This window comes from Zerene cesonia, chromosome 28 (assembly GCF_012273895.1).
Source record: "Zerene cesonia ecotype Mississippi chromosome 28, Zerene_cesonia_1.1, whole genome shotgun sequence".
NCBI classification, from domain to species: Eukaryota; Metazoa; Arthropoda; class Insecta; order Lepidoptera; family Pieridae; genus Zerene; species Zerene cesonia.
In genome coordinates this window covers 3,157,725-3,170,085 of record NC_052129.1, presented here as the reverse complement: position 1 = coordinate 3,170,085, position 12,361 = coordinate 3,157,725, and the positions used below count along the sequence as shown (strand labels likewise).

The 12,361-nt window shown below is 33.5% G+C and overlaps 2 protein-coding genes across 5 annotated transcripts in view; both read left to right on the top strand.

The window, feature by feature from the left end:
- Window positions 1-5,645, top strand: part of LOC119837531 (catenin delta-2) — a 39,739-nt gene extending 34,094 nt beyond the window's left edge. For 2 of the 4 annotated variants that reach the window (XM_038363114.1, XM_038363117.1), the window contains exons 16-20: window positions 79-251; window positions 406-571; window positions 862-990; window positions 2,156-2,289; window positions 2,926-3,051. In XM_038363114.1, the coding sequence (XP_038219042.1) occupies window positions 79-251; window positions 406-571; window positions 862-990; window positions 2,156-2,289; window positions 2,926-3,051 (728 nt within the window). Of the gene's footprint in view, window positions 1-78; window positions 252-405; window positions 572-861; window positions 991-2,155; window positions 2,290-2,925 lie in introns of all 4 variants that reach the window. The other 2 variants (XM_038363115.1, XM_038363118.1) reach the window with 2 other exon arrangements.
- A 2,212-nt stretch (window positions 5,646-7,857) lies between these two features.
- On the top strand, window positions 7,858-11,807 carry LOC119837632 (kelch domain-containing protein 3-like). The gene is made up of 6 exons (XM_038363320.1): window positions 7,858-8,031; window positions 8,132-8,371; window positions 8,456-8,921; window positions 9,076-9,271; window positions 9,642-9,821; window positions 10,672-11,807. The coding sequence occupies exons 2-6, from the start codon at window positions 8,132-8,134 to the stop codon at window positions 10,733-10,735; spliced, it is 1,146 nt and encodes a 381-aa protein (XP_038219248.1). The 5' UTR covers window positions 7,858-8,031; the 3' UTR covers window positions 10,736-11,807.
- Window positions 11,808-12,361: the final 554 nt, after the last annotated feature.

Here is a 12,361-nt window from a genome sequence, read left to right as displayed (position 1 = left end):
TACCATACTAATATAAATGATTTTTTTGTTTTGATAATAAACAAAAAAAAACCTAAATTGATATGTCTTCCCCACCAGGCCTGCCGATCCTCGTGGAGCTGCTGCGCATGGAGGTGGACCGCGTGGTGTGCGCGGTGGCGACGGCGCTGCGCAACCTGGCCATCGACCAGCGGAACAAGGAGCTCATCGGGAAGTACGCGATGCGCGACCTGGTGCAGAAGCTGCCCAGCGGCAACCAGCAGCACGATCAGGTACCTAAGGAGCGTAGTTTATTAGTGAAAAGTGCAAGTGTTGCAAAACATCTAAAGTGAAACCTTAAAAAATAATAGCTTTACATGGTATTTTTTTTTTCGTTTTGTAATATTTTCGAGTATTTTTTTTTATTAATCCGTGACGCGACCGCAGGGCACGTCGGACGACACGATAGCGGCGGTGCTGGCCACGCTGAACGAGGTGATCAAGAAGAGCGCGGAGTTCTCGCGCTCGCTGCTGGAGGCGGGCGGCGTGGAGCGCCTGCTCGCGCTCACCAAGCAGCGCCACCGCCACACGCCGCGCGTGCTCAAGTTCGCGGGTGAGTGCTACGCCACGTCACGTCACCTCACGTCACGTCACATCCTAGAATGATAACGATTCATAATATCAACCCTCCTCATTAGCAGATGAAAACAAGTATTTAGTATACTCCTTGAATAATCTACATGCAAAATAATTATATAAACGGTAATAACACAGCTATGGGCTTAAAGAGAAATACCCGAGGTCACTTTCATAATGCACTATGCACTATTATGGGTAATTTAATAGTTTAGTGTCGTATATACTAGTGCGATAGGCAGAGAGTAATATTGTATAATGGTGCAGGTCAAGTGCTGATGACGATGTGGTCGCACGCGGAGCTGCGCGAGGTGTACCGCAAGCACGGCTGGCGCGAGCCCGACTTCCTCACGCCCGCGCGCGCCGCGCAGCCCGCGCGCTCCTCCAGCGCCAGCGGTAAGTCATCATCATCAGACCATACATGTTCCAACTGCAGGACCTCTTATGAGGGTTCAGGTCATCATCCACTATACTGACCAAGTTCGGGTTTTCTTGATTGGGACATGCCGGTTTCATTACGATGTTTTCCTTCACCGTTTCGAGCAGTGGTGATGTGGATCATGTGTAGATAAATTAAAAGATCAATTTATATCTTGCACACTCGTCCAATCTCTTTAAAAAATCTGCAAAAGGCTGAAAATTCCTTTAACAATGAAGCCTATGCGCTAAAAACATATTTCCTAATTTGCTCCAGGATGCTCCAGAATAGAGAGATCAAGTTAATAAATTCAAATGCAACATACAGGCATAAAAATCTCTATATTTGAACCTATCAGTAATACTTTTATTTAGTGTATAGATTAAAATTATTAGTATTCTGTGCTTATATATATATTGATAAGGGAAACTATGCACTAATACTCCATACTAGCACAAAATACTAGTAGTATATTAATCACTAATTCATCGCAATTGCTATAATAATCAGTTATAAAAATCATACTTAGATAATGATGCATAGGAGAAGTATCTGACAAAATAAATTCAAAACGCACATATCCTACCGATTATCTCAAGTGTATATTTCTATTGTATAAAGCAAACTGTTGGATATAATTTTTTCATGAAAACCCTTGTTTTCTGTTATACATAATATTTAACAAAATGTGCATATGATAAAATAAAACTCGCATATAGCTATTTGTAACATAAACATTAAAACATTGTAAGTACACAGAACTAAATCTCACATAACATTGAATGAGTATCTAACTGGATGTGTATGTAAATAATTGTATTGTTACGTTTGTCCGTCGACCTTGCCATTGTGTACAAATGTGTAACTGCGTACTCGCTGCTGCCACGTGGATCTTACGCTTTGTTTGTCGAGTTTTAGTCATGCTATTGTTATGTATACAATGTAAAATTTTACGTATACGAAATGTTTCCATTTTTTTCTCTCTATTTGACTTTCGTAAATAATACTAAATCAGTTTTGTATCAGTTTATTCCATTGGTTTCTATACGATCGGGTCCGTTTGTTGGCACGCAAAAACGACACGTGTCGCGCGTAGCGTAAGAGCCACAATGGCGTGTACATATACATCCACCGGGGCTGCAGGTCAGGGCACGCCGTCGTCCAACACGAGCGGCGCGCCGCACTCGCCCAGCAACGCCAACAGCACGCTCAGCCGGCCCATGGCCTCCACGGGCGGCACGCGCTACGAGGACCGCACCATCCGCAGGCATCGAGAGGTAACCGCTCAGAACGGTGCCGACGTCACCATGACCGTAACCGCGTGACCATGACCGTAACTGCACTATGTAGATAGACCCTTAGAGAAACCTTATAATCGCCATAAAGGGACCCTTAGAGAGACCTTATAAAACCCTTTAAGGCGATTAACACGGTGACACGCTGCCACGCACGACGCAACGTAGCGAGTGAATGCGTGTCCTAACGTTGCTCGTAACGCGAATCGCCTTACAAAGCTACAGGTAGGTAACCATACATTTTAAATGTCACTCCCGAGCTGCAATCGATGATCGACTAGTAATTTAGAGGGCGGCAAATCTAGTAAGTATAGTGTGTATTCATCAAAAACATTTTTGTCGTTTGCTTAAGCATCAATGTTTATGGTAACGGTCACATGTTCGTTAATGCACCTCATGTTGTAATGATGTACAAAAGTTTATTAAATCCATACATGTTAACACAAACGGAATACTTTGCTTTAATTTAATATGTGTAATAAATATAACCGAATTATTCTATGCGTCTGTAGATAATTATCTTTTCAAATCTCTATTTGTTACATATTAAAAATAATGTCTGACCAAAACATTTATCTAATGATTTTAACTCAACCAATTGTGTTTTATATGTTTCAGAACGATGACATGCCAACAATGGACGTCAACAACTACTCGGAAGGGCTCGGCATGGGCAACCCCAACGGCAGGCCAATGAACCTGCAGGGTGTGCAAGCGCAGATGCCACCACCAAACACACGTTGAATTCCGCCATATTACATTTTTTTGTTTATTTTCTCTTCAATATGGATGGAGAATGGATGGCAAGAACTCGGGCAGATATTGTGTGATGCGACGTTCGTTCGCGTATTCGTTACGTGTTTGTTCTTATTCTGTGACATTCGTCCTAACTTGACTCTGACCTAGCAATGAACAATTGCCGAAAACCGGATTCGTTTCCAATAGCTTGTACTCCATTTTCAACAATCAAGGGTTGTTTCGTTCCCTCAACACACCAATTACGATAAATTTAACAATAATTCGATAAGTAATTCATGGAAACTTTTGATATTTAAATTATTTACGAATTAGGATTGTTACAGTAATCTATGCATTTATATTCGCGATTAAATACGTGTTAATGTAAGATAAATATGATATAATCATTGAATAATGAATTACCATTTACAGTGCTAATATTTAATGATGACAAATTGTTTATATGGATTTTATTTAAAACAATGACACATTAGATAAGTAAAACTATGGCAGTTTTTTAAGATATTTAAATCGTTCGATCATTAGTCGGTTATAATTTTTTTTTTCGTAATGTGATCATGTCAATTCCCCCTGTATATATTCGTGCCATTATTGATGTTTAAAAAGGGGCTCGTAGGCGTCGTCTGATTGTGAATAAATGTTCATTTTATATAATTTACCCTGTTCATTATTGCACCTCTTGAGTTTTATCGCGAGTTTCAATTTCTATTTGATTTATTTAATAAATTTTGCATCGAGTACTTAGTCTGTATCATGGCTCAAAATAACTGTTTCACAACGCCATTCCCATAGTATCAGCATGATTTCAATCAGCTTGCAACCCGCTGTTAGGAACATAAGTTAACCTTCGTGTTAGGTTATCAGAGCACGATAGTTATAACTGTGAAAAGTATATTTATACACTTGGGAAATGGCATATGAATTGAATAATCGCGTAATACATATTCAATAAATCCGACTCGAAGGACCAACATCGTAGTTGATATAATTAATATGTACGCAATTGTTTCCAGTGAATAAATATACTTTAATATGAGAACGCGTGAAAGCGGATTACAATACTGTTATGGTAAATTCAAACTATTATAAAATTTTAAATTAAACAATATTTGTAATCAAAATAAGAGTCTTACGAAAGTACGAAACGGTTTTTATATAACATTTTGTATCCATTCCATAATCCAGCACATATAACTCACTCAGATAAAGAATGGGATTGAAAATGGCGATTAAACTGTTTTGGAGCATACATGTGAGTATAGACGGATATAGTGAGCGAGAGACAAATTGTGAAGCCGACATTTTCAATTAATCTCCTTATCTGACCGAGTAGCAAAGTGATTGTACCGGAGAATTAATGATAATCGTTAGTTGTGTAAGCATATGTATTGCTTTAGTTTGTCGATTGGTTTGTCCCAGAGTTTTGCAATTTGTTCTTTGTAAAGTGTAATAAAAGTTCACACAAGATGATACACTCAGTGCGTTTTTCCCATTTAAAGATTGTGGTGATACAGAACCTAGCGGGATGCTGATTTTTGATCATCGATTAATAAGTCTGACTTTAAGTAGGAATATCTAAATAGAGGCAAATATTTCATCATAATGTTACGATTACATATTTACCACGCGATCTTATTTTTTAAGATCTCAGCGCAATGTGCATCTTAAATTAGTTTTCCCTCCGTCTTTTAGATTATTAGTGATAAATTATTTATTTTTTTAGTAACAAATTATAATTTGTTATATTTGATTTCGAGGTACGTTAGTTGTGAGTAATGTAACGTTTGATATTAGGTAATATTAGTTGGCTAAATTCATTGGTCACACATTTTGAAGCTATTGTATGCACAATTATAGAGCATTTACATGTCCGCGTCGCTTTGACTGACCTGGTACAAAACTACCCTCATCCAGTGCATTATAATTTAAGTAAATAGGTTTGTATCATAATTTTATAATAAACGAATACAAATGATTGTAGGTACAACAGTTGAATGCTTGCCAGGGCGACGTCGCTTCTATGAAGCGCTTAAAAATTCCACATATTATATTTTTATTTGCGTAGAAGTAAGAGAAGTTTATTTAATCATTTATTGTCTATTTATGGTTTCCAGTTGTGAGAGTTTTAGATAAATTTAGACGTTAGAGTATTGTTTTTTATTTTATTTTATCGATAAATAATGTAATGTGAATTTATGTACCACTGTCGTGTAAAGTCCTGTATAGATTACTTTTTTACTATGTACATTTATTCCTGTCTCTCTTCCAATATAGGCTGAATGATAATGGGCTTCATAGCATTCGATGAAAAAAAATTTGAATGACTCAATATCGTTGGGTTTGTGATGACAAAACCACACACATTCCTAATAATGTTATAAATATGATGCCCATTTTCGCCGAAATACACAGATCTCTTTTGAATTTTAATCTAATCTACGACTTGGTATCACGGTATTATTGGGAATGTAACTTAGAGTTACGTAACGTTTTATATTATATCGGTGTCTATGGTATGTGATAACCATAGATATAGAGTTGTTGCAACAGTAATACTCGATTATTTATATTTTTATTTAAAGAAAAAATTATGGAAATTATTTAACAAATGTATTCTTCATTTGTCGTTGCGACATCGTAGTTGTAATAAAATAGTTTTGTCTTACGTCATGTTGTATGTAGTTTATTAGAAAATATTCTTCGTGCGTAAATAAATTATATTATATCTGTACTTCACAAAAAATAAAAGAATGATTTTTTATTATTTTTTTCTTTTTATTTTCCTTTCGGTTTTCCTTTTTTTTAGATAATTTGTGATTTTGATTTTTATGCGGCTATTTTTATAAAATAACTGCTTTTTTGTAACTAATTTTTTATCAATGTACGCACATTTAGGTAGTATGTACAAGCACGAATACTAGATGGGTTGTCCCTGTGGAGTTGATATTATGATTTATTATAATATAAATAAAATGACGGGCCTATATGATATAGGTATTTGTTTTAGCTCAGAATTTTCTAAATAATTAATGGATTTGCATGTAAGACTCGGTAACTATAAGACTTAAATGTTTTATGACTTATACATTCCCCTTCTGTTACGTAGTCGACTGTTTTGTTGTTTTCTTAGCAAAATATTTGTTTTTGGTTGCCGGTTTCTATATTGGATGTATATCCTAGTCATGAGTATAATTATGATGTCTTTTTACAAATGCCAGCGTAATTGTAACAAGAATGAGCGACTAAATGTAGAAACCGGCTGTTGAGCATCGTTAGTTATTGCCATAGATTTAATGAAGTAGACAGAATTTGATTTTGTTCAATAATTGGGGACATATTTTCGGAATGAATGTGTGAAGACGTTTTAAATGTTTGTTGAAATGAAACGCCGGTCCATAGCAAGAATTGAATGTTATTGGAACTTGAACCGGTCGGGACATTTAATTGAAAAAAAAAACAATCACCTTATTGGCTATAAAAGTCTCTGATAAAAAGTTGCAAGATGGCGGCGCTCACACACACTAAACTTTTAAAATAATATGAATTTTTACCAAAAATTTCCTAACCTTTCCGTCTTTATAACGATAGTCTGAATCTCTATCAGGTACTTAGTTGATGTAGTTAGAAACTTCACATCATTATATTTGAATGATTGAACGAATGAAGAATACAACATTTTACATATTATTTGTAGATAAGTCAAAATGTGGCTACACTAATTTTTATTTTTGTAGCTTTACTCTTTAGGGCTCTGGTACCGGTTTATTACATTGCATTTCTTGTTATAGGAATAATTTTCCCAATTGAAAACATCACGATATCAAATCAAAAGCCTAAATGTACTAGCGCCCTGAACTTTTCTGCTTATTTCATTTGTAGAATGTGATATACCAGTGTAGCCGCATCTTAGCAATCAAAATCGTATTATATGATAATGTTATTCGAAACTTATAAAGCGTATTTCTTCTTACTATGGATCTGCTCGTATGAAACGTTAACAATTGAGATGAATTTAAAACATGTATTAGTCGAATGTATAAGTAAATCTCTGTATGAATGCTCACGTTTTATATCTATCAGTAGTGTCAGTTATTGAATTTATAGGTGTAATAGACGCATATGAAGTTGTATTTAATGTAAGGCATATTAGTGCGTGCACGGTTTTGGTGATTATACATTTTGTACTAAGTACCTACTATTTTGGACACAGTTGTGGGACGTATGTTTGCAATAATAAACGACAGTATTATTCCAGTAATCCTCATGTACCAACGTTGCTAATAAACTTAACTACGTTTAAATAAACTGTTTGTTTTATTTTTTCCTGACATGCCTATATTATATCGACTACTTCTATTATTTGGTATATTTGCATTATTATTATGAATTTGATTTGGTAACTACGTATGTGCCACATTTTCGAAAAATGTTTGATGAAATGACTATAAATACTGTTCAAGTTATCTGATTATAATGTTTAACGTAAAAAATGATATTTTGTTATCCTAATCATTAAATATAATAATTAAATATGTACTAATATACCAGAATTTGGGACATCTTTTTTTAAGCCTTACATGAAGGGGAAACAAATTAAATAAATATGAATATTGATTTTTTGAAAATATGTTGTGCATAGGGTTTTTTAGATGATATTAACGGCTTTTTAATTTGCATTAAACAAATGGAAAAAAGCAGTTTAATAATTGAAACGATCGGCTGTTCCTGTGTGGAAATTTCTATGTCAGGTAAATGTCAATGTCAATTGGTCGTAACACGGAACGTCTATGTTTGTATTTTTAATATTAGGTACATTGTGTCAGTGGTAGCTATATATATTTAATTTTTGCGAAAACGGCTCAATTTACAGTTTTGTAATATAACAAAAAAATGTTTAAAGTTTAATATTATTAGTTGCTCGTATACTAGTACTCTTTACATATTTTTATAAAATAATTAACAAAGGTTCGTTTTTTTTGTTTTATAATCAAATTGTGATTTTCTTCGCAATTATTGGATGTGAGGTATTCATCATTTCATTATTTTGTATAAAAAATTTGTTAAGATGCGGTGGACTTTGCACACTGATGGTGGGCCCAGAAGAGTGAATCACGCCGCAGCCTGTGTTGGTGACAAAATATTTTCTTTCGGCGGTTACTGTTCGACTGAAGAATATCGAGATTGGGAGCCGATTTCCGTCCATGTATTAGATACTTCAATTTTCAAATGGGCCCCGGTAGAATATAATAAAACTAGTGCTCCATTTCAAAGATATGGACACTCGTGCATCGCATACGGAGAAAAGGTAAACTAGATATCATGATTCATGAAATCTGGATAGGTACTGTTGTCTTTGAAGGATGTTGCTAATAAATTTGTCATGTTACAGATTTACATGTGGGGTGGGAGGAATGATACTGTGGCTTGTGACACTGTGTATTGCTTTGATACGAAAAAATTAGAATGGAGTACACCTCCTGTAACTGGCATGATTCCATATGGAAAGGATGGTCATGCTTCCTGCCGTATTAAAAACAGAATGTATATATTTGGAGGCTTTGACTACCTAACAGACCAGTATACAAATAATATCCATTGCTTAAATTTAGATACAATGGAATGGAGCTTTGTTTATGCTAAGGGTACACCACCTGTAGCTAGAGATTTTCACACTGCTTTGCCCTATGGGGAGAGAATGTACATTTTTGGTGGTAGAGGGGACTTTGATAGGCCGCTCAATGCAGAGAATGAAGTGTACTGTGATAAAGTATATTATTTAGACACACAAACTGAAACTTGGGTTGCTGTTGAGGCCAAAGGTATAAAACCTAACGGAAGAAGGAGTCATTCTGGCTGTAAGTATGATTGTGGCTTGGTATAGCAGTATAAAGAAATGTTTTTATAAATTTAGAAACAATAATCTGCATGTTAACTTTGTCTTTACTGCAAAAATTTAGTTTGTTAAATAGACTTCTATGAATAAAAAATAATCTTTAACTATTTTTGTAGGGATATATAATGATTTTATGTATATCTTTGGTGGGTACAATGAGAAGACCAAGACACATTACAATGATGTATTCAGATTTTCCTTAAAGGGAAATTATTGGGAGCCTGTCAAAATCAGAGGAACTCCACCGTGTAAGAGAAGACGACAAGTTTGCATCTTGTATAATGATAAAATATATTTGTTTGGAGGAACTAGGTAATGGTCATAAATTTTTACATGTACCATAATAAATATTTTTGATGAATATTTTTGGGTTTAGAACTTTGTTATTATTTTACTGTAAGAAGAAAAAATCTTGCCTCACAACATTTTATATCTGTTCTTTTGTTTTTAATTATTTCTTCAAAACTTAGATATTGAAAATATCGTTTTTATTAATCTATCCATCTATCTATGTCTATCTATCTATTCCTATTTTTATTTACGAGTATTTATGTACCAATAATATAAAAATAGTAATTTTTTAATACATTAAGCATTAATTTTTAAATAAATATTAAATAAAGGGTATATTGTGATAAATTCGTTTTAAACAATAATTAAAATGATGAAATGCATTTTTTAGTCCAATAAAAAATCCGCCAATTACAAAACCGGATGAGAACAGCGATGATGATGAGAATAAAAAGCTATTGGACAATAATGATCTTCATATCTTGGATTATATGCCCACCTTAAAGGTGTTGTGCATCAATTACGTACTAGATAATAAAATGGACACTACCTGTCTACCGAGAGATATATTGTGAGTAGCATTTTCATATATTATAAAATATGAGGAAAATAAGTATTGAAATAAAATAATGCTACAGTCATCATCATTAGCATGTATATGTTCCCACTGCTGGGACAAGGGCCTCCTATGAGGGTTCAGGCAATAATCCATCAAGCGGACTTTTGATTCTTGGACATGTTGGTTTCCTAACAATGTTTTCCTTCACCGTTTTAAGCAGTGATGATGTTATGTGCAGATAATTAGAAAAATCAATTAATTTCTTGTACGCTCGCCCAGTCTGAAACCCCAAACTTATCGATTTGGAAGTCCAAGGTTCTCACCACTGAGCCACCACTGCTCTATATTTAAATAGTAATCTGAGTATATTCATATATTATATTTATATTACAAATTATTGAGAGGACAATGTATTAATATGGTTTTATAATCAATTGTTATATAGGATATATTATAATCCTGAGTTTAAAAAAAATAAGACATATGATATGAGCATTTGTTGCTAGTGTAAAAAATAAGAGCTTTTAATATTATATATTATAAGTCTTTATTCCTCTAATGGGCAAACAATACTTGAAAGAAAGAAATAGGTGACTTAATCTTTATTGGAAAAAGAATTGACTCGTAAAAATGTATGTAATTGAAAGATTATCTGCTGTTGAAATATAGCTCTTACAAAGACGTCTTATATAACCGCAATTATACTATTAAATAGTATGAACTATATCATTAAATAGTATTATGTTATATACATATTCAATATGTATATATTCAAGTAATTGTTACCGTAGACAATGACATTGAATATAAATTGTTGTTCGATATTTTATTTATATAATTAATAAATTATGTATGTTTACAGGACGGACATCAAGATAATGACGCAGCCCAATCGTATCAGCAGACCCATCAATCAAACTGGTTGATTTCATTTGTATTTACATCTCAAATAGAAATTTATCAAAACGTTCAATTTAGGAGGAAATTTACTATCTACGAGTCGTGTAAGGTTACGTACAGTTTATGTTTTGTCAACCACGTGTTTTCTGTCAATGAAATATAACTTTTATGTATAAAAACTGATTTAGATGTGAATTTTTTTTCATCATCGATTATAGATAGGTTTGTAAAACTCCCCGGTTGTTGCACTTGCGATGTTAATAAATGTAGAATTGCATAGAAATTAAGACACTGCATCGCAAAATAGGACGCGTCTCTTAAGAACTTGTAATGTCGGGTTAAAGAGATCTAAGATAGCCTATTCAGATAAAGTTTTGAACATGAAATAGGTACACATGTCTTTATATTAAAGAAAGGCATATGCTACTCGCAAACAATGTTTTCGGCAGTTATATAATAAATAAATTGTGTTTTGTATGTATGTACTCTATAATTGTCATTTAGTATGTAACCATATCTGAGTGCGTTATTTAAATGCTTGACTATATTTCTGTAATCTATTTGTCAAAATGATAGCCAAATTTGCTGCTTAGCGTAAACTCGAGAACGGCTCGACAAATCCCAAGAAAGGTTCGTACGGAGAAAAAAAAATACGTACCACGGGTGAAGCCGGGGCGGACTGTTAGCATACAACACTCTTGTGCAATATTGTAGCCATGCTTTTAATACTTTATTAAACTTCCATACACAACAGCAGTATTTTAGAGAAATTAATCGTCGGTAGTCTGTATCTACGTTTTAAATAGACATTAATTCATTCATGTTAACAGCAGTATGTTAGTTTCATTAAAATATTTACACAGCGCTCTTTTGCTTGAAAAATATTCAGGAGTAGCTTATTAAAATTATGTTGTGATATTTATGTTAAACATATTATTTATTTTAGTTTTTAATTTTTCACATACACAAATTGAATGATATCTAATTTATTTATAATAACGCTATTTTTAACTTCGTCTATTCTATAGTGATGTCAGATATGTGTAATGATCCGTATGTAAGTTGTATATATGAAATGAATGTCTGTTTTTAATATAAATAAATTATTGGAAAAATTTATACGTGGTTTAAATTTAGTTCTCTTTGCCATCATTTATCTCATACCTTATAAATAAAACTTAATGTTAATGAACAAGAAGTTTAATCCTACCGTATAACTTAACTTAACCTTAATCGGTTTACAGAGTACTGTTTACGCAATAAACTTGATCTCAACGTCCCCAAATGCTGTATCTTCACCTACTCCAGGAAAGCCACCACTATCTCTTTTCTACACTCTCAATGATACCATTTTAACATTGTTATTTCAATAAAATATTTAGGCATAACATTTGATTCAAAATTTATTTTCGAACAACACATAAACGAAATAGTCAAAAAAGCACCTAAAGCCTAAAGCTTTATAATATCATCTCATCATCTCCATTGAAAAATATTAAAACTATTAAAATTTTGTATTGCGCTTTCGTCTGTAGTCATTTCGAATATAATTCACAAGTCTGGAATCCTATCTTCAATACATATATACTTAGTCTGGCCATAAATACTGTTACACTTAATTATAAAAAAATATTACATTTGAATTTCGAATC